At 63.6% G+C, this 21,042-nt stretch overlaps 2 protein-coding genes across 4 annotated transcripts; both read left to right on the top strand.

The window, feature by feature from the left end:
* The first annotated feature begins 515 nt into the window (after positions 1-515).
* SCRT1 (scratch family transcriptional repressor 1) lies at positions 516-3,545 on the top strand. The gene is made up of 2 exons (XM_026488809.2): positions 516-630; positions 2,608-3,545. Exons 1-2 carry the CDS (start codon positions 516-518, stop codon positions 3,543-3,545), a joined length of 1,053 nt encoding a protein of 350 aa, XP_026344594.1.
* Positions 3,546-9,767: 6,222 nt separating this feature from the next.
* DGAT1 (diacylglycerol O-acyltransferase 1) lies at positions 9,768-21,030 on the top strand. 3 transcript variants are annotated; one of them, XM_026488885.4, is made up of 17 exons: positions 9,771-10,180; positions 14,584-14,671; positions 16,606-16,646; positions 16,728-16,813; positions 16,903-16,955; positions 17,146-17,251; positions 17,406-17,513; positions 17,617-17,691; positions 17,785-17,888; positions 17,978-18,016; positions 18,160-18,201; positions 18,283-18,327; positions 18,414-18,526; positions 18,606-18,671; positions 18,754-18,841; positions 18,927-18,989; positions 19,092-21,030. In XM_026488885.4, exons 1-17 carry the CDS (start codon positions 9,978-9,980, stop codon positions 19,245-19,247), a joined length of 1,476 nt encoding a protein of 491 aa, XP_026344670.2. In that variant the 5' UTR covers positions 9,771-9,977; the 3' UTR covers positions 19,248-21,030. The 3 variants fall into 3 exon arrangements, with proteins under 3 accessions (XP_048068521.1, XP_048068522.1, XP_026344670.2); XM_048212565.2 differs by lacking the exon at positions 17,146-17,251 and having other exon boundaries at positions 9,769-10,180; positions 17,453-17,513; XM_048212564.2 differs by lacking the exons at positions 16,606-16,646; positions 17,146-17,251 and having other exon boundaries at positions 9,768-10,180.
* Positions 21,031-21,042: the final 12 nt, after the last annotated feature.

Here is a 21,042-nt window from a genome sequence, read left to right as displayed (position 1 = left end):
GGGCATGGGGGGTCGCTGACTGAGGCTCTGCCGCGGCGGTGGGGGGGAGGGGAAGGGGGCCGAGGAGCCGGGCCAGCCCTGCACCCACTCGCAGCCTCGGGGCCCGGGACGGAGCCGCTCCCCCCTTCCCCACCCCCCACCCCCCGGCCTCCTCCCCCGCCTGTCCAGGGGCGGCACTGCGGGCTGGGAAGCCGGGACCAGAGGAGGGAAGGAAAGAAGGAAGGAAGGAAGGAAGAAAAGAAGGAAGGAAAGAAGAAAGGAAGGAAGAAAAGAGAAGAGAGGAGAGGAGAAGAGAAGAGAAGAAAAAGAGGAGGAATACAGAGGAGCAGAGGAGGAAACGCAGGGCAGGCAGGCAGGAGGAGAGAGGACGGTACTCCAGCGGCAGCATCCAAAGGCCAGAGTGGGGACCCGTGCTGCCTCCGCCGCTCCTCGGATGGTGACGGGGCCCCGCCGCGGCCGCAGCCCCCCCGCGCCCCGGCTCCGCAGGCCCGCAGCGCCGGAGCCCCGCAGGAATCATGCCCAGATCCTTCCTGGTCAAGAAGGTCAAACTTGACACGTTCTCCTCGGCGGACCTCGAGAGCTCCTACGGGCGCGCCCGCAGCGACCTCGGAGTGCGACTGCACGAGAAAGGTGCGAGCTGGGCAGAGGCTGGGGACAGCAAGGGGCCCAGGGCAATGCTGGAAGGGGTAGAGGACCAGAGTATGGGGATGGAACGGTCAGGGGCCCCAGGAAATAGACCCGAAGGAACCAGAACCAGAAGGAGACAGTGGCTGAACCTGGACTGTGGAGGAAGGTGGGGAGAGGGGAACGCAGAGGCAGGCCAGAACAGGGCCAAGGCCGGGCAGGGAGAGCGTCAATGCAGGAGGTGGGGAGCAAGGGTCGGAAACAGGAAGTACCTGAAGGTACACAGGGACCCACACCCTGGCTATGCGTATGGACACTTGCTGATATGACAGGACCTGCCTTGCATGCAGACCCACACCCAGGAACCTGGGCCTTCCTGAGTATCATCCTCTCTTTTTTGGCGAGGGTCAGCAGAGTGCTGTGAGTTGCAGGGAGTAGGCATGGGTCCAGAGGGGGCCACCACCTGTCAGGACTAGGGTACCAGCAGAGGAGAAGCAGTATTTCTCCTGCAAGCAGCGTCAGGGAGGAGGCTGTGGGCAGGAGGGCTCTAAGTAGGGAGGTCCCAAGTGCTGGAATGAAGGGGAGGCTCTTTGTGTAAGGGTGCCCAAGTTCAAGGACAACTGTTAGCATGCAGGCAGGAGGGATGGGAGTGCCAGCAGCATGGGGTGGTAGAACAAGTGTGACCTGAGCCTGTGTGAGCTGAGCCTGTGTGTGAGCCTGTGTGCGCCCATGTGACTGTGTGCGGCCATGTGACTGTGTGCGCTTGTGTGTGACCCTGTATGAGTGTGTGTGCCTGCCTGTGTGCCACTACATGGGACCATGTGACTCTGAGGCCGTTGTGCACCCATGTGACTAGCGACCCTGGCTGAGTGTGTGTCAAGGGTGGCTGCGTGTGTGACCCTGCATGAATAGGTGGTATGCTGGGATCAGGGAGCAGCCCACCCAGTGAGGACACTCCAGGGTTGATGGTGGCTGGGAAGCTGGGTATAACCCTGAAGAAGCCAGAGGCTGCATCGTGTGGTGTGTGCATTTGTGACTTTGAGGTGTGAGATCCATCTTGTAACTTGAGAACAACTGCAGTTACCGGCATGAATGATGCTGCCTGTCTGCAGCTTGTCCCAGTGAAGGTGTCCCCTGGCGGGTGCCCTGGCACTCTCCAACACAGCGACTGCCTGGTCACCTGTCCTGAGGCTTGGGAAGGCCCCTACAAAGGGTTAGGGCCTGGGGGAAGAGGGCTATGTGGAACAAGGTAGGACCCAAGGGTGCAGGATGACCGAAGGGAGTAGGAGAAGAAGCAGAGTGGATGGAGGAAGATAGGGCCGGAGCGGGAAGGGGGTCAAGTCCAGAGAGTAGTAGAAGACCTGGGAGGTAAGAAGGAGGTGCTAGAGAGGGTAGGAGGGGCTGCTGGAGGGAGAAGTCTTCAGGGCTTGTTGGGGGGCCTAGGGAACCAAGGAGGGGCAGCATCAAGCCTGGACACGAGTTCTAGGTATCGAGGGGAAGAGCAGGTGGGAACCCCGAGAAGCAGGAGCGACGGGGTCCCTCGGTGGGCGGTCCCGGCTTTGTGCGCTGCGGGTCCGCAGTGTGTTGCATAATCAGGGAAAACTGCTGAAGTGGGGAGAACCCGAGGGGGAGGAGGGGTGGAGGAAGAAGGGCGAGGGAAGCGCCGCCCCTCCCCCCTGACCTTGAGGCTCCGCGGAAGGGGGGCAGCCGCGCCCGAGGATGCGCCTCTTTCCTCCCCCTGCGAGGGTGGGGCGGGCGGCGGGGGCGGAGCCGGGGCCCGGCCCAGTCTCATCTGTCCTCTCTTCTCTTCCCCTCCCTGCCTCCTCCATCCTCCTTGCCCCGCGGTCCCTCGGTCCCTTCTCCTTTGTCCTTTTTCTTGTTCCTTCCTTCCCGGACCCCGTGTTTCCCGCTTGCCTTCCGTGTGTGTCTCGCCCGCTGCCCGGTTCCCCCTCCCTCTGTCTGCCTGTCCGCCTCGGCCCTCAGGATACCTCAACGACTACGCGGGGCCCGCCTCCGTCTACGATGGCGATGCCGAGGCGGCCTTGCTCAAAGGGCCGTCCCCAGAGCCCATGTACGCTGCGGCCGTGCGTGGAGAACTGGGCCCGGCGGCCGCGGGCTCGGCACCGCCTCCCACCCCGCGCCCAGAGCTGGCCACAGCCGCGGGCGGCTACATCAACGGCGACGCGGCCGTCAGCGAGGGCTACGCGGCTGACGCCTTCTTCATCACCGACGGGCGCTCCCGCCGTAAGGCCGCCAACGCTGTCGCTCCCTCCACAGCCTCCGCGGCAGCTCCCGACTGCGACGGTGGAGGCGGGGCCGGGGCGGGTGCGCGCGGCGCGGGGTCCGGGGCCGGGGTCCGGGGCGGCGCGCGCGCGGGGGTGAGCACGGAGGCGCGCGCGGGGCCCGGGGCTGGAGGCTCAGGGGGCCGGCACGCTTGCGGCGAGTGCGGGAAAACGTACGCCACGTCGTCGAACCTGAGCCGCCACAAGCAGACGCACCGCAGCCTGGACAGTCAGCTGGCGCGGCGCTGCCCGACGTGCGGCAAGGTGTACGTGTCCATGCCGGCCATGGCCATGCACCTGCTTACGCACGACCTGCGCCACAAGTGCGGCGTGTGCGGCAAGGCCTTCTCGAGGCCCTGGCTGCTGCAAGGCCACATGCGCTCCCACACAGGCGAGAAGCCCTTCGGCTGCGCGCACTGCGGCAAGGCCTTCGCCGACCGCTCCAACCTGCGCGCGCACATGCAGACGCACTCGGCCTTCAAGCACTTCCAGTGCAAGCGCTGCAAGAAGAGCTTCGCACTCAAGTCCTATCTCAACAAGCACTACGAGTCTGCGTGCTTCAAGGGCGGCGCGGGCGGTGGTGGCCCCGCGGCCCAGGCGCCCGCCGCTTCGCCGCAGCTCAGTCCTGTGCAGGCCTAGGGCGGCGGTGCCTCCGCCAGCCTAGCCGGGTCGGCTCTCAGCAATACGGGCCCCCAGGGAAGTCTCCGCCAGCGCCCGGGCGGAGGGGCCGGAGGGCGGGCCCCTCCTCACAGCAATAGAGGGAGGGGGTCCGGCCCCGCCCCGCCCGCCAGGGGCCTTGTCGGCCCCTTCAAGCAATAGGGTCCTGAGGGGAGACCCACCCCGAACCCCCTCCCTTCCCCTCCAGGGTGCCCCAGGCTTTTTCCCAGCAATAGGGTCGAGGAGACCCAGAACCGAACCTCATCTCCGAGTTAGGTCTCTGAAGACGGGGGTGGGGTGAGGTGGGGAGCACCCCCCACCTCCCTCCTCTGCGCCCCTGGATCGCGTCGCAGAGACTCAGGTCTTCCCCACCCCTTTCCCAAGCCTTCCAAGGGCCAGGCCTGCGGCCTAGACGTCCAGGGAGCAGACCGCGGAGGAGCGGGGCGGGGGGGGGGGGGTGTCCTGCAGAGGCGTCCCTACTCCTCAGTCTTCGCTGAACCCCAGGAGTGATAGACGCGTTGGGGATCGGGGAGAGAGGCGGACGGCGGCACCCCTCTCCCTCGGGTTCTTTCTGGGCCCTCAGTCCAAGCCGCTCTCCCGCCCTCGCCTCGCACCCTCTGCCAAATCCGAATTCTTCCAGCCCAGCTTCCCGGGCTCTGTCCTTCATAACGAATAATAATGACGCATATCGAATCGCATGGACTTATCCGACCTCCTCAGACCCCACTCCCGCCCTGCCCCGGGGCCCCCTCCCTTGTCCCCGGGCATTCGGTGTTGGAGGACGGATCCTGGGGCCCGGCAGGCAGGCCTGGGCATGGCCCATTACACACCTCTCTGTATTCGCTTTGCGGGTAAAGCCCCCTGGGGGGGTTGCGGATGCGTCGGGTTTCTTTCTTTCTGTATTTGTACGTTTTATTTATGAACGGATTGCACTCGGGTCAGGGAAGGGGCGCTGAGGCCCCCCATCCTTCCCGCCGACGCCGGGGGCTTGGGATGTCCGGGAACACTTTCCCCGCCCCTGAACCCCGCCCCTACCTGGGCCCCACCCTCGAGCCCCAGGCCCCGCCCCCACTCTGTTGCCAACTTTCGCCCGTCTATGCCAAAGCCTCGGCGGCGACCCCGCCCCAAGGGCCCGCCCCATTGGCCGCCGCCTTTGTGACGTCACTGCATGCAGCCCCAACCCTCCTCGCGTCCCTTCCCGGGGCTGCCCGCTCCCTTTCCCTCTTAGTTAGTCCGATGCCGACTATAGAGCAATAATGCGCACTGCATGCGAAGCTGCCGCCGCCTCTAGAGTTACTGAGAATCAGGTATCCCCCTGCCCTATCCACCCCATAGGCCCCTAGATCAGGGACATTGCGCGGGGCCGGACGCGCAGACTTTCTTCCCCTCCTCCTCCCTCCCCCCCACGGCAGAGCCCTGCGGGTGTAATGGTTCCAGGGGCAGGGGCAGGGTGGTTGCCCCCAAGACCCCTCCTTCAGTCATCCATCACCCACCGACTGTTCATTGGGCACCTACTATGTGCCAGGCCCGCTGCAGAGTCGGCCAGGGATGCAGCGACCTGCAGGGATGCATGTTCGCGACAGGGGTCCATCAGGTTTGGGTGGGCCAAGGAGGGCTGCATATGCAGAGAAAGGCCTGGTCCCTAGACCCAACCCTGCATCCCCCTTACCTCTTCCCTGCCCCAGCCCGGCTCCAGTGCTGGGTGCAGTTGGGCTCTACCTTTGACTTGCGCCTGGTGTTCTCAGCTCAGGTGGCACAGACCCAGGGCCCCAAGGCCCAGCACGACCAGGGCCACCCATACCAACTCTCGGTCCTTCCATCTTCTGGCCACCTGGGCTCTGCCGTGTGGGGCTGGGGCCCCAGGCCAGACAAAAGGTGCACGCTGGAGTGTATGAGCTGGTCAGCCCCATCCCAGTGGGCACCAAGCTGCTACCCAGCTGCACCTGCAGGATCAGACTGAGGGCCCAGCACAGCAGGGCCCATATCCCAAACCCTCCACACCGCAGCTCCCAAGACGGGGCCTGCCCTCTTGTGCTGGGCACACCCGCATGCACACGCACACACAGGCGCCCCACCCTACCCCCACACGCCTGTCTACCTACCTAAGGAGAAGGCCAGAGGGCCATGGGCCGGCCAGGGTCTCCTGCTTCTCCGTACACCCCGCCGCCGTGGAAAGCCATGGGCCCCCTCCCGCCCCCATAACTAAGCAGCACAATAACCGACTTAGCGAATTCAGGTAGAAGGAACGTTTAGGTAGCACCTATTTTGTACTGATTCTAAGAGTAGGGCCCGAGATGCGGGGGCCCTCGGGTGGGGGTTGCGGCCGCCGGCCTGCCCCGCCCCCACCCCCGCCTGCGCCCCGCCGCCTTGTACATACTCCCACCCGGAACAGGCCGGGATTTTTACTCGGGCCGTGCCCCTCTTCCGCCCCCGTTTGGGGCTGGGCCGGCCGGACAGACGGACGGACGGACAGACCTCCTTCCTAAGCACAATAGCACCAGCTCCCCGGAGCGCCGCACCTCCACGAGGAGAATAAATGCCACTCTTGATAGAACCTGGAGTGTCGGGTTGGTGTATCCAGTGCCGGGCCCATGCCACAGGGGTGCTGGGGTGTCTGGGGGTCATCTTCCCAGTCGGGCTGCCTCCCAGAGGCAAGGCCGGTGCAGGCGCAGTGCTGGGGATGGCAGCCTGCCCACGCAGCCCTGGGGTCAGGTCACTGCCTTTGTCAGGGTGCGCCAGCGTCCCTTTTCGCAAGCGGGCTATCTTCTTCCACCCAGAAGGGCCAGCTTGGCAAGACAAGCCATGGGAGAACTCCCCTGAGGGCAAAGCAGTTGGCATTTGTCCTGCGGCGGGTTAATCTGTTCTGTGCCAGGAACTGAGGGAGCTAAGGGTCTCCAGCCCAGAACTGATCTAGGGTTGCCCCGGCAGGTTCAGCAGGGCCTACAGACCTATGGCCTACTCTCCCTGTAGGGGCTCCTGCTGCCCCTGGGGCCTGACAGCCACCAACAAACCGTCCTCAATGCCAGTGGAGGAAAGCGGGACAGCAGAGGGTGCGAGGTCTAGCCCCTTACTACTGTGTGCTGCCCACATCCTGACCCCTCACTGTCTGAGGGGTCCTCCATGGACAACTGACCCATGCTGGTTCTGGGGAGGTGCCACCCAGGGGACAGAGAGCCTTCCACAGCCACCCACAGCCCTTGAGTTCAGACAGGATGAATCAAATTGAGATGAGGGGTGGGACTGTGCTGGTCAGGGACAGCCCAAGGACAGGGACCCCCTGTCCCAGCAATGCCTCCTGATACCCAGGTAAGCAGGCATGAGCTGAGAGGTCCAAGGTCTTTGGAGACATGTAGTCAAACCAAGTCATCCCAGAGCCAGCTGTCTGAACCCTGGCAGGAGACAGGTCTGCCCAGACTTCATCAGGATGGACAGCAGGGGAGCCTGACCTGCAGGAGGTCAGCCTGCAGGCTGCTCAGGGTGGGGCTCACATGGAGGTGGATACCCTCTTCTGGGGAGCACTGTCAGCAGTAATAACCTCAGGAGTGAAAGTCCCTGAGAGGTCAGTGTCCAGATCCTTCTGCCCTGGGATTCTTGACTTTCACTGTTCCCAGGCTGGGGTAGGCTTCATAGCACAAATCACATATGAAGAATCAGCCTCAGGGAGAACAGCTTATCCAAGGCCTGCCTTTGACACAAGCCCGCCCCCAATACCCCACCCACCCTACACCTGCAGTCACACCTGGGTGAGGAACGCTCATTTCTTCTCAGCTTCTGGATCTAGACCCGGTATCTTGGCCTTTCCATGACCCTGAGGGGCAATGGGGTGGAAGGATGGAATCTGCCTCCCCGAACCCTGGAACGAGTTCAATCTTCAGTCTGTACAGATTTCCATGGACAGGACTTTGCATCCCAGAGATCGGGCAGCACAGACTGCTGACCACCATGTCCCATGTCTCCCAGCTGGCCAGACCCTTCGCAGGACTCAGGGGCCTGCCTGTGGCACCTCAGCCACAGGCTGAGCTTCTAAGCTCTGAACCTCTTCCAGCCAGGCCTGCAAGGCTCCTGGCCTCTAGTCTCCTAATCAGTTGCTGCCCCTGGCAGGGAAATCCCCACTGAGCTTTCTTCGACAACCGTCTTGTACACCTTTGTCACCAAGCAACCCCACCTACCTTGACCTTTCTCCTCTCCCCTGGTGCCCTGGGCTTCATTTTCCCCTGGACCCTGAAGTAACTGGCGATGTCCGTGGGTTCTAAAGCAGCTGCGCTGACCCTTTCCCAATCCCAAGGCCCCGGCCTGGTCCACTCTCTCCCACAGGCTTCCCTCCCTCCAGGCCCCGCCCCTGCCGGTACTGGCTCTTCCTTATTGGTGCTCTCACAGCCCGTGCCTGCCTATTAACTGGCTGTCCTGCTCTCCTCAAGCTCTGCTCCAGTGCCCCGCTGGAATGGTCCTCCCTGGTGACCACTCGTCCACTCTGGTCGCTTCACTTCTGCTGCCACTTGCCAGCCAATGGCTTGGAGCTGGACATGGACGCAGGCAGCCAGTTCCAACATGACTCTTCACCCTTTGTTGACTACTGTACTCAGGCTCTCCAGGCCTACTGGGAACCTGAGTCATCAATCTCCTCTGACAGCCTGGGCGGGTCCTGTAGTTCTTGGCTTTGTATTGGAAGGATGGTGCAGCCAGACGGCGCGCAGAGACTGGTGGGCGCGCATGGCAGAGCTCCCAGGGCTCACTCCTACGCTCCAGGCTCCTGAGAGGACCCTCTCCTTCTTTTGCCCTCCCTTGGGATCAGTATTCAGAAAGGCCTTGCTCTGCCTGGCCCAGGCCAGCCAGTGAATAGGCGCAAGTTTTGAAAGACTGGGTAGGAGACGAGGTTGAGTCTGACTCACGGAGGTAGGGCTGCACAGGCATGTGGGAGGGGCTCTCCTGCCCAGTAAGGGCAGCCTCTTTGGCAGGTTACTCAAAGACACCTGCCAGGTAGCCCCAGCCTGCCAGGTAGAGATGCCAGGCTGGTATCAGTCCCAGATGGCTCAGTGGCAACAGGAATGTGTCACCAGGGGCCCAGGCACTGTGGTGGTGGAACAAGGGTGAGGCCAGCAGGAAGGCGGTGGCCAGTACACACGGAGAGGTCGCTAACCTTAGGCTGAACCTCTCGGTTTATTTGCTTCTTGAGAGGCACTCTTCTTAGCCTTGCTCACCTGAGGAGTGAATGGCTAATGGGTTTTGCTGCTGGGTAAACCTGGCCTGGGCCCCCAGTGAACCCTCGCACCCGGAAATCCAGGATGTTCATACTCCATGCCCCGTGCGAAGATGAGTGTCAAGCTAAGGTGGGAGGCACACTTGCCCGCTTGCGGGCTGCACCGTGCGGTCGTGCAATGACATGGAAGCCTCTGGGTCTCCGCGATCCGGCACCCCAGGCTCCCTACGCCCCGGCAAAACTAGGCCGGGTGGAGACGAGGGAGGCCCAGCAAGTCTGCGGACGTGGGCGAAAGGGGGGCCGGGTGGCCAGGGCGTGGCCACTCAGGGATGGGAGTTGGGGGCTACACCTTCCCTATCCCTGCCCGGGCACCTCGAGGCGGAGTCAGTGGGAAGGGCGGGCGTCCCAGGGACACGGGGCCTGGGGCTTTTCTCCTGCTCCATCTTTTGGTTTGGCGCTTGTTTGAACAACCTAAGCCGAGGAAAAGCAGGTGCTTCTGCGGTGGTAACTAGAGGGCTCGCGGAGATCAAGTGCGCCCCGACGTGCGCTCGGGAGCCAACACGCTGGGTGGTGGGCGAGGCGAGTACCCACGGACACGGCCCCTGAGCCCCGGACACTAACCCAAGAGGCACTTCGTAAGTAGCCTACACCCCATACTCCGCCCCTGGCTGAGCAATGGCGAAACCCTGTGTTTACAGACTGGGACGAGAAGCAGGGAAGCGGTCGGGGGAGGCCCGCCACTGCCAGGAAGCCTGGCAAATTCCGTAAAGACACTCAGACCCGCGGGAAGGAAGGTTCGTCACGGCCGCACGGCCGTAGCGGCGCTCTCGGATGTGCGGGGCGACAGCGGCTCCCAGGGTGCCCCGCGCGGGGCGACCACGACTCCCAGCGTGCCCCGCGCGGGGCGACCACGACTCCCAGGGTGCCGCGCGCGGGGCGACCACGACTCCCAGGGTGCCTCGCGCGCCCGCGGACTACAAATGGGCGCGCGCCCCAGCGGCTGGCCAGTTCGGGGCTCCCAGAGCAGCGAGACCGCAGTTTCTGGGCGGCCTGGAGGGCGCGCGCTGATTGGCGGCCCGGGCCAGCGCGCGGGCTACGGCGTCCGGCAGGGGGCGGTGGCGGCGGTTGGCCGAGGGTCTGGAGGCGGGGCCGCGGGCCTTGGGTGCTGCGAGCCCGGCGGGCCACGACTCTGCCGGGACAGGTTGCGGGTTGAGGCCATGGGCGACCGCGGCGGCGCGGGCGGCTCCCGGCGTCGCAGGACGGGTTCACGGCCCTCGAGCCAGGGCGGCAGCGGGCCCGCGGCGGCGGAAGAGGAGGTGCGGGACGTGGGCCCTGGGGGGGACGCGCCGGAGCCGGCCCCGGCCCCCGACAAGGACAAGAACGGAGACTCCGACATGGGTAGCGGCCACTGGGATCTGAGGTAGCGAGGCGCTTCACCCCTAACCTCTGACCCCTGCCCGGGACGCTCCGCAGTTGCCCGGGCATGACCGCAGCAGCGCGGGCTCCGAGTCCGAGAGCCTGGCTCCCGGACTTCGCGTGGACAGGTGTGCCCCTAGGGCCCCTGCGGGGGAACTGAGGCATAGGGGTGGAGAGTCACTTGCCAAGGTCACCCACGTGGGAGCTCAGAGGGGAGCCGGCAGCAGTCCAGCTTCCAGACCCCCCACCCCTCCACACGTCCTCAGGCGGGTCCTCAGGCTCTTCCTCAGGGTAGCCCGGGACCCTGGCCCCTATGCACAAGTTTTCTCTGTCTGCAAGGAGCTGGGTGGGGTCAGGCGGTTTGTAACTAAGGAGGTCCCTCCTGAGGGCTATGAGGGGTGCCTTGGCGCCTGGGAAGTCTCCCAGGGGACGACGGTGGCTCTGCTGGGGAGGCAGCCTGCAAGGGAGGCAGCCCGCAAGAGACTGGGACTGCCTGAGGGATGGGGACAGGGCAGTGTGAGTGTGTTTCTTGTCCCTGCAGAATCTCCCCAGAGTTGTCTTCATGGGGGTCCCTCCCTCACCCAGAGCTTGGCTGGCCTGGGGCCCTGCTTCCCTTACCAGAACAAGTGTCTTCTTGCAGGGACAGAGTTGGGTCCTGCACTGGGACTTTCACCCCCTGGTTGGAGTACAGGGGAGGGGCTCGAAGTGCCCCAGGGTGGGCACCCTGTTTAGCTGAAGGACTGACAGGAAGGGGTTGGGAATCAAGCCTGGCTGATGCGGAGGACCTGGAAGGCCAGGGTATTGGTTCCCTCCTTCAAGCCAGCTCCAAGTGATCCCTTTGCCACCTCCAGCCTCCTTCTCCCACTCCTGGCCTTCACTCTGGCCCAGGTGTCCTCGGGGGCTTTGGCTTTGGAATTGCCTTTGGGGCTAGAGGTTATCAAAGAGGAAGTGGGCAGTTGGTCAGTCTGCTAGCAAGGATTTGCTCTCGGTAACAAGAACAGAGGCTTTCTTCACTATACTGAGAGGGTGGGTGAGGGTAGCTGGGGTCCTTGCCCTTAGGGTGCTCACAGTCCACCTGGAGATAAGATAATCTCAGCACTGAGCAGTCTGAGCAAAGGTCAGACCGGGAGTTTGTGAAGGCGCTGTGGCAGAGGAGGGTGGTTTTCCTGAGGGGGTGCTTGCTTCCTGTGGGTCTGGGGTGGTGCTGAGGGAGGCTACAAAGGACAGGAGGGCCTTAGAGTACCCTCTCCTAACTGCCATCCAGGAGGCAGGGGCATGGCTAGCATGATCTCCTGGAGAGGTGGCAGGAGTTGCTGTCCTTTAGTGTAGGACGGAGGTGCTGGCTTTGGGCCACGTTCCCGCTCTGGGATAGGCATTCGCTTCCTTGCTCTGCCAGGGCCAGGTGTCCAGAAGCCTTGCCTATGCTCCTGATGGTTTGGCTGAGTGAGTGACAGCCCTGTCTGCCCAACCTCAAAGTCTGGGCCCCCTGGGAAGCGGAGCAGGAGCTGCCATGGATGGGCCTGCCCCAGGGCTGGAGAGGGACCTGGCAGTTATGGCCCCCTCCTGGTTTCCAGGTCATGCAGACTATGTGTGCTTGTTCCTCAGACGCCCATGTCAGAGGGCCCAGGGGGGCCGATAGGGCCAGGCCTTGCTCTGGTTGCCCTCCTGGGATTTGGCCCCTGCGCCTCTCCTCCTTGTCTACCTCCTCTCACCTGTCTACCCTCCCTTCTGCTTGTTGCCTTTCCTTTCCCCATTCCTCCTTACTCCCTGGGCTCCAGGCCTCCTCCCCTCCCTACACTTCCTGCTCACCTTGGCTTGGGCAGATGGGTAAGGCTCTGGGTGTGAACTCATTTTTTCCCACCCATGGCAAGGTGTGGCTGTGGGGCAGGAAGGAGGGGCACCGTACACAGTGCCCTGTGTCCAGGACATCTGGCCCTTGGTTCATGGGCACTCCACGGAGGGCCTTCTGGTTGCAGGGCTCTCCCAGGGTGTTTGTTCTGGGATGTCCTGTTTCTTTTTCTCCAGCAGGGTCTGAGGATGTGGAGAGCCCACCTCATCACCTTATATCCCAGGGGTCAGTCCAGAAGCTGGGTGAAGGAAGTGCTGGGGAGGTGGCCGCTGGGAGGACAGCTGACACTCTGTCCCCTCTTTGCTCTCCTTGTCCCTGGAGCTGGACCATGTGGTCTCCAGGTGTGATCCATACTCAGGGGCTGTGCCCCTGATGAGCTTTAAACTTTGGGAAGCCTTAGTTTCCTCTTGCGCCTACCTCCCAAAGCTGATGTGAGTGTTGAGTGAGGTGACACTTGTGGTGAGTTACAATGGCCCTGCTGGTTGGATGGACCTGGGGAACAAGTGTGGGACTGCTAGAGGGCTGAGGTGTGGGTGGCCCTGGTAGTAGGGGAGAGGGTGTCATAGATCGCTCTGGGTGTTGTGGCCAGATCCCGCCTGTCTGCCCTCTGGTCCACTGCTGACTGTACCGGCAAGGCTGGACCTCGTGGGTTTTGGTGGATAGTGGGCTTCCTTCCCTGGGTCTCTGCTGCCTGGGGTTGGGGATGGTCAGGAGCCCTGTGGAGGGACCCCAGGAGTGGCTGTGGGCAGGTTGGGGAGGGCCTTGAGTGCCTGACAGCAGGGATCTGAAAAAGTTTTTATGATGTTGTTTGGTGTCAGATTTGGAAAGCAATACTCCTTCCCCACCCCTGTTTTCATCTTCCAAATGGCTGTAAATAAAACCAGCATGGTCTTCTTGGTGACAAGGGCTGATGTTGTTGTGAAACGTTTGGTGGGTGGGTGTTGACGTGCAGATGAGGGTGGCAGGTTGTGGCACAAGGTGGCCCTGGGACGGCTCCAGTGAAAGTGAATGGGCTCAAACTTGGCAGAAGGGCTGGGGAGGCCCCGTATAGTGGACAGGCCCAGAGACTGTCCTCTCTGGGCAGTGGGGCCTTGGACCTCTGCTTGCCTCGCAGAAAGGCGGGTGCAGAGTCTCAGGAAGAAGAGGGCCTCGGGTGGCCTCACTGCAAGGTCCAGGACAGACCGGGAAGATGGATACAAGGAGGCATGTGACTGGGAGAAGCTGGTGGGCCGGGTGCAGTGCAGACCTTGCCTCCACCAGGCTGCAGAGTGCAGAGTAGCATTTCAGCCTTCCCAGCCCCTTACTTCCTAGGTGGGGCTGTCTAGGTGTTGACCGCAGCCATAGTGAGGCTTGCCATGGAGGGATTGTCGGCCCTGAGAGGACACCTGTGCTACGGTGCCCCTGCTGCGTCCTCCTCTGAGTCCACTTCTCCTGCCTGGGTGCCTCAAGAGGTGGAGATGTGTGTACACAGGAGGGAAGGGGAGGCCCTGGCCTCATGACTTACCAAACCGGAGGCCTTGCTCAATGCGGTGTGGGGCTTCCTGGTAGCATGGCAGCTAGGGTAGGGTGGGGCAGGCTGAGTGAGCCAGGAGCTGGGTCTGGGCCTTGCCCCAGCCACACTGTGGCCCTTCCACTGCCTCTGTGTCACCCTGAGGGCCAGGCAGCAATGTGAGGGTCTGCTTATATTTCCCTTGCCCCATTAGTAGGTGGGAACTCTCCTGCTTCTGCAGGAGACCTCCCTACCATCAGGCCCCTGGCCCCTGGGTGGGCTCTTCTCGGCCCCCTCAGCCTGGGCGGGAACATAGTACTGAGCCTGTGGTTGAACTGGGACAGGTTACACTTTTTCAGAAACAGTTGGAGTCTGCGCGGATGTATGAGGGCCCCTGTCCCCAGGAAGGAAGGTGCATGTGGGTCCAGGTGCTCACTCACACCTGCATGGGCCAAACCTAGGGAGGACGTCATCTGAGGTGGGGGCCCCTCAGTGCGCTGGGCGGTAGGATGGGCTAACTGAGCAAGGCGGGTTCAGCCCCTGCCCCCACCTCTGTACAGAATTACCTGGTGGGCCTCCAGATCCCTGCAGTGGACTCTTCCTGTGGGCCCATCACCACTCTGTAGCCATCGTGCATGGTGGCAGCCAGAGGCCTCTGGGGAGCGAGGATGGGCTCTTGGCCATGGAGTACCATGTAGCCCTGGGCTAGGCAGGGCCAGCTCTCCTGCTCCTGTTTGTGGCATGACCCTGCCTGAGAGCTTGGCCCTGCCTGGCCCTTCTGTGATTGTGAATGGGGAGGAGGATGTGTGGGCAGAAGGGAGGGCTGGGTGGGGCGTGGACCGTCCTGCTGGGCTAGGAGGGACCAGAATTACTCCGAGGGAGGGCCTGGGGTCTGCTGTGCCCTGGGCCCCGGGCCCCAAGGCTGGCTCCTGAGGGGCTGGACTTGGCTGGGTGTTTCTTGGGTGTCTGCTGGCCTCTGACTTGTCTGAGCTTGGAGGATTGCAGGGTTCGCACAACCCGGGGTCTTGGCACTGCCTTCCTCTGAGAGGGTGTGTTTCCCGCCCACCAGGTGCCACCGCCTGCAGGATTCTTTGTTCAGCTCCGACAGTGGTTTCAGCAACTACCGTGGGATCCTGAATTGGTGTGTGGTCATGCTGGTGAGTAGGGCCCTAGGCTGGTGGGGGGAGAGTGATGGTGGTCCCTGCAGTGGTCACACACTCGACTCTCATCCCGGTTGAATCCCAGAAGCAGCAGGTGTGAGTGGTCTTGAGGGTCCAGAAGGAGTTTCTTCTGCTGTTCTGAATGTCCCTTGTGGGTAGGGAGTCCCTGCAGGCCTGGCCTGGGGGGAGCGGGGGTAAGCTCTTGGGTGGCTGGGGTAAGCTAAGGATGGCTCTTGGGTTTGGCCTGGCAGCTCCAGGCCCTGACTCTGAAGGCACCCAGCCTCTCTCCCTTGGCTTTGGTCCTAGGCACCCCCCAGGGAGGGATTAGACGGAGCCCTTGCCTCTGCCTCACCGTGTGGCATGGTCTCTGCTGGCACCTTGTGGGGGTGGGGCCAGCAGTCCTTGCCCAGAAGCAGCTGGAGTCCAGGGCTCAAAGGGGCAGCCCACGGGGTGGGGCGGGGGGGGGGGGGGGCAAGGGCCTGTCTGGGCCCAGCCCCACCACTCAGGCTGATGTGGCCAGAGGCCTTTGACCCTTGCCCTGATATCACGACCTCTGTCTCGGGTGTGGCTCCTCTGGTTACCCACGTGGAAAGGGCTCTAGGCACACCCACAGCCTCCCTGCACGTGGGCCTAGGAGGCTGTCCATGGAGCTGTGGCAGGGGTGGTGGTGGTAGTGGGAGAGTGGGGACAACGCTGTCTGGTGGGTGGGAAGATGGCTGGGCAAGGGGCAAGGGGCCAGAGGGCCAGATGCCTGCCTGAACCTAAGGAGGTGTGTCCTTGGCCTCTGGAGGCCATCCCTGGCCTGGGGTGGGTTTGTAGAGGGTGGGTCCTTGGCAGCCCATGGAGGGTGGGCCCTCGGCAGCCTGGGCAGCACTGCCTGCTCCCTGCAACCCTTTTGGCCTGCCTGGCCCTTTGGTGCAGCCCCAAAACCTCTCCCCTGCTTCTGGTGCCTCACTACCCTCTTGCTGAAGGAGATGTGTATCCTCTGTTGGGGGCTGCTTGCCGTGTTCCCTCTATGGCCTGGGCCTTGAGGTGAGCACTGCCCACTAGCAGCTCCGGCTCCTACCTGTTTGGTGTGGGCTTTCAGGACAGGCCACCACCAGGCGTGGTAACAGCACATCTGTGCCTGGCAGGTCAGGCTGGTGGCTGGGGGAGGGCAGGGCCCCTATGTCTCTCAGCTTGTCACCTCCTTGTGAAGCCTTCCCTGACCAGCCAGGTAAGCCAGTGTCCCCTGGCCAGCATCACTTTTCCCTAGTATCTACCATGGGCCCTGGTTGGGGCCCGAGTTCAGGGCACTTGACAGGGTCTGCATTATGGGACAGAGTAGGAGACCCTTGTGCCTGCAGAGAGAAGCCATTCCCCAACCCCAGGCCAGAGCCAGGAGCCCATCCTGATGGGGGTTCTGTCCTTGGGAGCTGCTTTGGGGCCGTGCGCCTGGGCTTGGAGTGCTATAGGATAGCAGAAGAGGGGCAGGGATGTGAGTACCAAGTGGCACTCGGGGTTCAGCTGCCTAGCCCCTGAGACTCTGGTCGGCTTCTTCTCCCCACTCCCCAGGGTGTGGCTGTCCCCCGGGCACTGCAAGGACATCCTTGGGTCTCAGGTCCCTCACCAGCTCAGTGGGACAGATGAGGGCTGCTAGGCAACGGGTCATTCTGTGCTGCTGCAGACACTGGTATCTAGTGTTGGGGTCGATTCCCTGTCATTGGGGTGATGGGGGCATCGCTGAAGGACTTCCTGTCCCTGCACTAGCGTGGGGTGAGGTGGGTGGTAAGTCTTGGAGCTTGGTGTGTGGGTCAGACAGGGCTGGGCTCGCAGGATGCAGGTTTCCATCCAGACCCAGGGCTCTTGCCCCATAGGTGCTGAGAGGAGCTGGGGGGCAGGGCACCCTGTGGCCAGGGCTAATGGGCCTGTGCCCTTCCTCTCTCTTGCAGATCTTGAGCAATGCACGGTTATTTTTAGAAAACCTCATCAAGTGAGTGTCTTCCCCAGGGCCCTGGCCCCGCCCCTGAGGCCCCCACCTGCTCAGGCCCTCACCCCCCCCCCCAATCCCCAGGTACGGCATCCTGGTGGACCCCATCCAGGTGGTGTCTCTGTTCCTGAAGGACCCCTACAGCTGGCCTGCCCTGTGTCTAGTTATTGGTGAGCTGGGAGCCAAGGAAGGCCTCGGGTGGAGACGGGACAGGGCTTGACCGGGGCCTGAACCTGCCCTATGACACTTACATCCTCAGTGGCCAATGTCTTTGCTGTGGCTGCGTTCCAGGTGGAGAAGCGCCTGGCAGTGGTAAGCAGCGCCCTTGTGCCCCCTGCCCTGCCCAGAGGTCTGCTCTCCTCACTGGGTCTATGTTTCAGGCTGCGTGTAGCTCTCCTGGGAGGGGCTGTGCCCCAGGCCTGGCGGCCCTTCCCCAGGGAGACCCTTTGCCTAGGGAGTGGGGGCACTGGCTGAGCACTCTGCTCCCCCCCACCCACCCCAGGGTGCCCTGACGGAGCAGGCAGGGCTGCTGCTGCACGTGGTCAACCTGGCCACCATTCTCTGCTTCCCGGCGGCCGTGGCCTTGCTGCTTGAGTCCATCACTCCAGGTGTGCCCCTTCCTTCATCCCACCCCTGTCCCAGCCTGTCTCCGGGGCCCACAGGAGAGACCCAGGCCCACCCAACGCAAGGACTGTGCCTGTGGCTGCGGCTCTCCTGTGGGCGGTGTGGGAGGGCTGCGGCCTGAGCCTGCCTCTCCCGCAGTGGGCTCCGTGCTGGCTCTGATGGTGTACACCATCCTCTTCCTCAAGCTGTTCTCCTACCGGGATGTCAACTTGTGGTGCCGAGAGCGAAGGGCCAAGGCCAAGGCCGGTGAGGGGCTGCCTGGGGCTGGGGCCTGAGAGCTCGTGCCGCCTGCCGCGGGGCCGGAGCTGGGCAGCAGCAAGGCCTCACCCACCCCCCTCCTTGCTTGTAGCTCCCGCAGGTAAGAAGGCCAATGGGGGAGCTGCCCAGCACCCTGTGAGCTACCCAGACAACCTGACCTACCGTGGTGAGCACCCTCCCCGGGGCTTGGCTGAAGGGCGGCAGGGGAGGAACAGCATGGGCTGGGCCTTGCCGTGCTAGCCCCAACCTCCCGTTCCAGATTTGTACTACTTCCTCTTTGCCCCGACTCTGTGCTACGAGCTCAACTTTCCCCGCTCTCCCCGAATCCGAAAGCGCTTCCTGCTGCGGCGGCTCCTTGAGATGGTGAGGGTGGGGGCTGCCCGTGGGGATGGGACGGGGCAGACTGCTAGTGCTGGGAGGCTCAGCCCGCTACTCTCTGCTTCCTCCCTCAGCTGTTTTTGACTCAGCTCCAGGTGGGGCTGATCCAGCAGGTACGCCGAGCCGGGCTGGGCTGGGCTGGGCTGGGCTGGGCCGGGCCGGGCCGGGCCGGGCCGGGCGGGTCGGGCTGGGCCAGGCCGGGCTGGAGGGAGAGTGCTGTGTCGCCGGGGCGCTGACCCTGTGTCCTCCTCTGCAGTGGATGGTCCCCACCATCCAGAACTCCATGAAACCTTTCAAGGTGAGCGGTCAGGCTACCCCATGGTGGGGTGGAGGGCAGCTGGGGGCAGCTCGGGGACCAGCTGAGCTCTGTCTTCTGCAGGATATGGATTACTCACGCATCATCGAGCGCCTCCTAAAGTTGGCGGTGAGCAGCACGGGTGGGTGGGGTGGGGCGTGAGCCGGGGGCGGTGGGTGGGGTAGCCTGCAACCTGTGCCTGCCTCCCCCCACAGGTCCCCAATCACCTCATCTGGCTCATCTTCTTCTACTGGTTCTTCCACTCCTGCATGAACGCTGTGGCGGAGCTCATGCAGTTTGGAGACCGGGAGTTCTACCGGGACTGGTGGTGGGTGGCCTTGGGTGTGGAGCTGGGGGCTGGGCTGCGTCGCGGGGCAAGCCGGTCACTCGCTGCTCTCGACCCCTAGGAACTCTGAGTCTGTCACCTACTTCTGGCAGAACTGGAATATCCCTGTGCACAAGTGGTGCCTCAGGTGGGTGTGGGCGTGGGCACGGTGGGCGGGCCGCTGCGTGCGTGGACCCAGGCACCGGTCCCACGGCCCCCTCCCTCCACAGACACTTCTACAAGCCCATGCTTCGACGGGGCAGCAGCAAGTGGGTGGCCAGGACGGGGGTGTTCTTCGCCTCGGCTTTCTTCCACGAGGTGAGTGCTCTGCAGGCGCGACCCGGCTCGTTCCGCGGCAGGTGCGGCCGCAGGGACGGCTGACGCCCCGCCACCCCCGTTGCAGTACCTGGTGAGCGTCCCGCTGCACATGTTCCGGCTCTGGGCCTTCACGGGCATGATGGCTCAGGTGAGCGTGCCCTCCTGCCCCCAGCCTCTCCCCCGGGCCCCGGGTGCAGCCAGCCCTCGGGTCACTCGCTGTGGCCGGCTGACTGTGGCCCCGTGTCTCCAGATCCCCCTGGCCTGGATAGTGAGCCGCTTCTTCCAGGGTAACTACGGCAACGCGGCGGTGTGGCTGACGCTCATCATTGGGCAGCCGGTGGCCGTGCTCATGTACGTCCACGACTACTACGTGCTCAACTACGAGGCCCCCGTGGCGGGGGCCTGAGCTGCTCCAGCGCTGGGCCTCACCGCCACCATCTTCACCTCACTGCCCACGGCCAGAGCCTGCCCCCACCTGTGTGCTGTGGAGGGGGCGTGGCTGTCCATCGCCTCCTCCCAGCCCCCGGGAAGGCTTCTCTGCCCCTATGGGGCTCCTTCCTGCCCTGCTCAGGAATGGCAGACCAGGCACGGGCCAGTATCCCGGGAACCTGTGCCGATCCTGCCCTGGGGTCTGAGGGGATCAATAAAGTGCTGTCCAGAGTGGCTGCCCTCGGCCTGCTGGGGTCGTGGGGTGCCGGTGCTGCTCCCGGGAGGGGGTCTGAGTCCCGACGGCCTTAGGGTGCTTGTACCTTCTGGGGTGCTGTGTCCTGGCCAAGGGGGGGGGGGGGAGGACGGCCACGGTGCCGAGGAGGCCGCCGCCTCCCCCCAGCACTCCTCTCTGCATCACAGGTGGCAACCACCCTGCCCAGCAGGGCCCAGCTGAGGTCGCGTCCTGTCCCGCCACTGCCCTTGTTCATCTTGTGTGCGCATGCGTGTTGGGGGGGGGGAGCAGCTCAGAGCTTTGCGGTCCCTGTGCTGGGGTCTTGGAAGAGGGTGCCCAAGGGGACCCTGCCAGCAGGGGACCTTGGCTGGGGGCAGTGGCTGGAGTCTGGTGTGTGTATGAGGGTCAAGAATCAGAACCAGCGGCCAGGCTGGCAGAGCTGTGTGTCTGGTGCTGTTCTTAGGCTGTGGCGCTCATAGTGGCTGAGTCCACAGACCCTTGGGAGGTGGGGGGGCTCTGTGTCTCTTGGGTGAGGCAGGTTCCTGGCCCAGTCCTTGACCCAGGTCTCCCTCGTGAACACATATATCCATGCAGAGACTTGAACACCAGCTCCCTGCCCCTCCCTCGGACCCGGGAGGAACCCTCAGCTCCCCTGGGTTTGAGCCCTGCCCGCCCTGCGCAGCTCCTAGCCCTTCCCCACTCCGTTCTCCTTGCACTGGGCTGGGCAGTTCACACGTGCAGCCTGAGCGTGGCCCTCAGGAAGCCCTGCTCCCAGAGCCTACTACCTGCCAAGCCTGCCAATGGTGGGAGGACAGCCCTGAACCGGTTCCCACCTGACTTGGTGGGTAGGCTCTATTAGAGACCCCGAGGCCACGTCAGGCTGGATGTGCCCCAGTCACAGACGTGGTGTGACAAGGCAGGTGTCTGAGGAGGTGCTTGGCGGTGGCCTTAAGAGCCGTGCGGTCCCTGCCCCCACCAGAATCTGCTCAACCCCGCGTCCTCACCTCCTCTGGCCATGGTGGAGTTGGGGGGAGAAGAGGGGCTCCCTGGGGGATGATACCCTCTGGATCCCAGGGTGGAGGCAGTGTCTGTCTCTCTGGCCCCTGCCGGGGATGGTGAGTGGTGTATGGATGCTTGGGGGCACAGAGCATCAGGCCGCTCTGGTCTGTCACCTCCCCACCCTTCCCCGGCTCCCAAACCAGCCCAGTGCCTTGAGAATGCGTGACAAGCAGGGATGCTCGAACAGCAAGAGCCGTACAGCACGCCCCTTCGTGCTCCACCTGGCCCCCTTGTGGGGAGCTCTTGGGAAGGGCATTCCTGTGGGTCCGTCCCACTGCCCCCTTCCAGGTCCTCAAATAAAGACTTCTGAGCACACACAGGTCCTGTGGAGTCAGGTGCGCACGGCTATGCTCTGGACATCTGCCTTCCCTCTAGGAGGCCATCATGGCCCAGACCTCCAGCCCCCTTCCGAGACCCGTGTGTCCCAGGCCCCTCCTCACCTCACCCCCTGGGAGGTGGCAGGAGGAAACAGACGCGGGAG

Source organism: Ursus arctos, unplaced genomic scaffold (genome assembly GCF_023065955.2).
Source record: "Ursus arctos isolate Adak ecotype North America unplaced genomic scaffold, UrsArc2.0 scaffold_6, whole genome shotgun sequence".
Taxonomy (NCBI): domain Eukaryota; kingdom Metazoa; phylum Chordata; class Mammalia; order Carnivora; family Ursidae; genus Ursus; species Ursus arctos.
Note: the sequence above shows the minus strand (reverse complement) of the source record. Positions and strands in the feature narration are given on the sequence as shown.

Bases quoted from the DNA above. Each gene is read 5' to 3' on its own strand.
- SCRT1 (XM_026488809.2), top strand. From the start codon at position 516: ATGCCCAGATCCTTCCTGGTCAAGAAGGTCAAACTTGACACGTTCTCC. The intron at 631-2,607 runs GTGCGAGCTGGG...CTCGGCCCTCAG, and splicing joins AGTGCGACTGCACGAGAAAG to GATACCTCAACGACTACGCG.
- DGAT1 (XM_026488885.4), top strand. From the start codon at position 9,978: ATGGGCGACCGCGGCGGCGCGGGCGGCTCCCGGCGTCGCAGGACGGGT. The intron at 17,889-17,977 runs GTGAGGGTGGGG...TTCCTCCCTCAG, and splicing joins TGCGGCGGCTCCTTGAGATG to CTGTTTTTGACTCAGCTCCA. The intron at 18,990-19,091 runs GTGAGCGTGCCC...CCGTGTCTCCAG, and splicing joins TCACGGGCATGATGGCTCAG to ATCCCCCTGGCCTGGATAGT.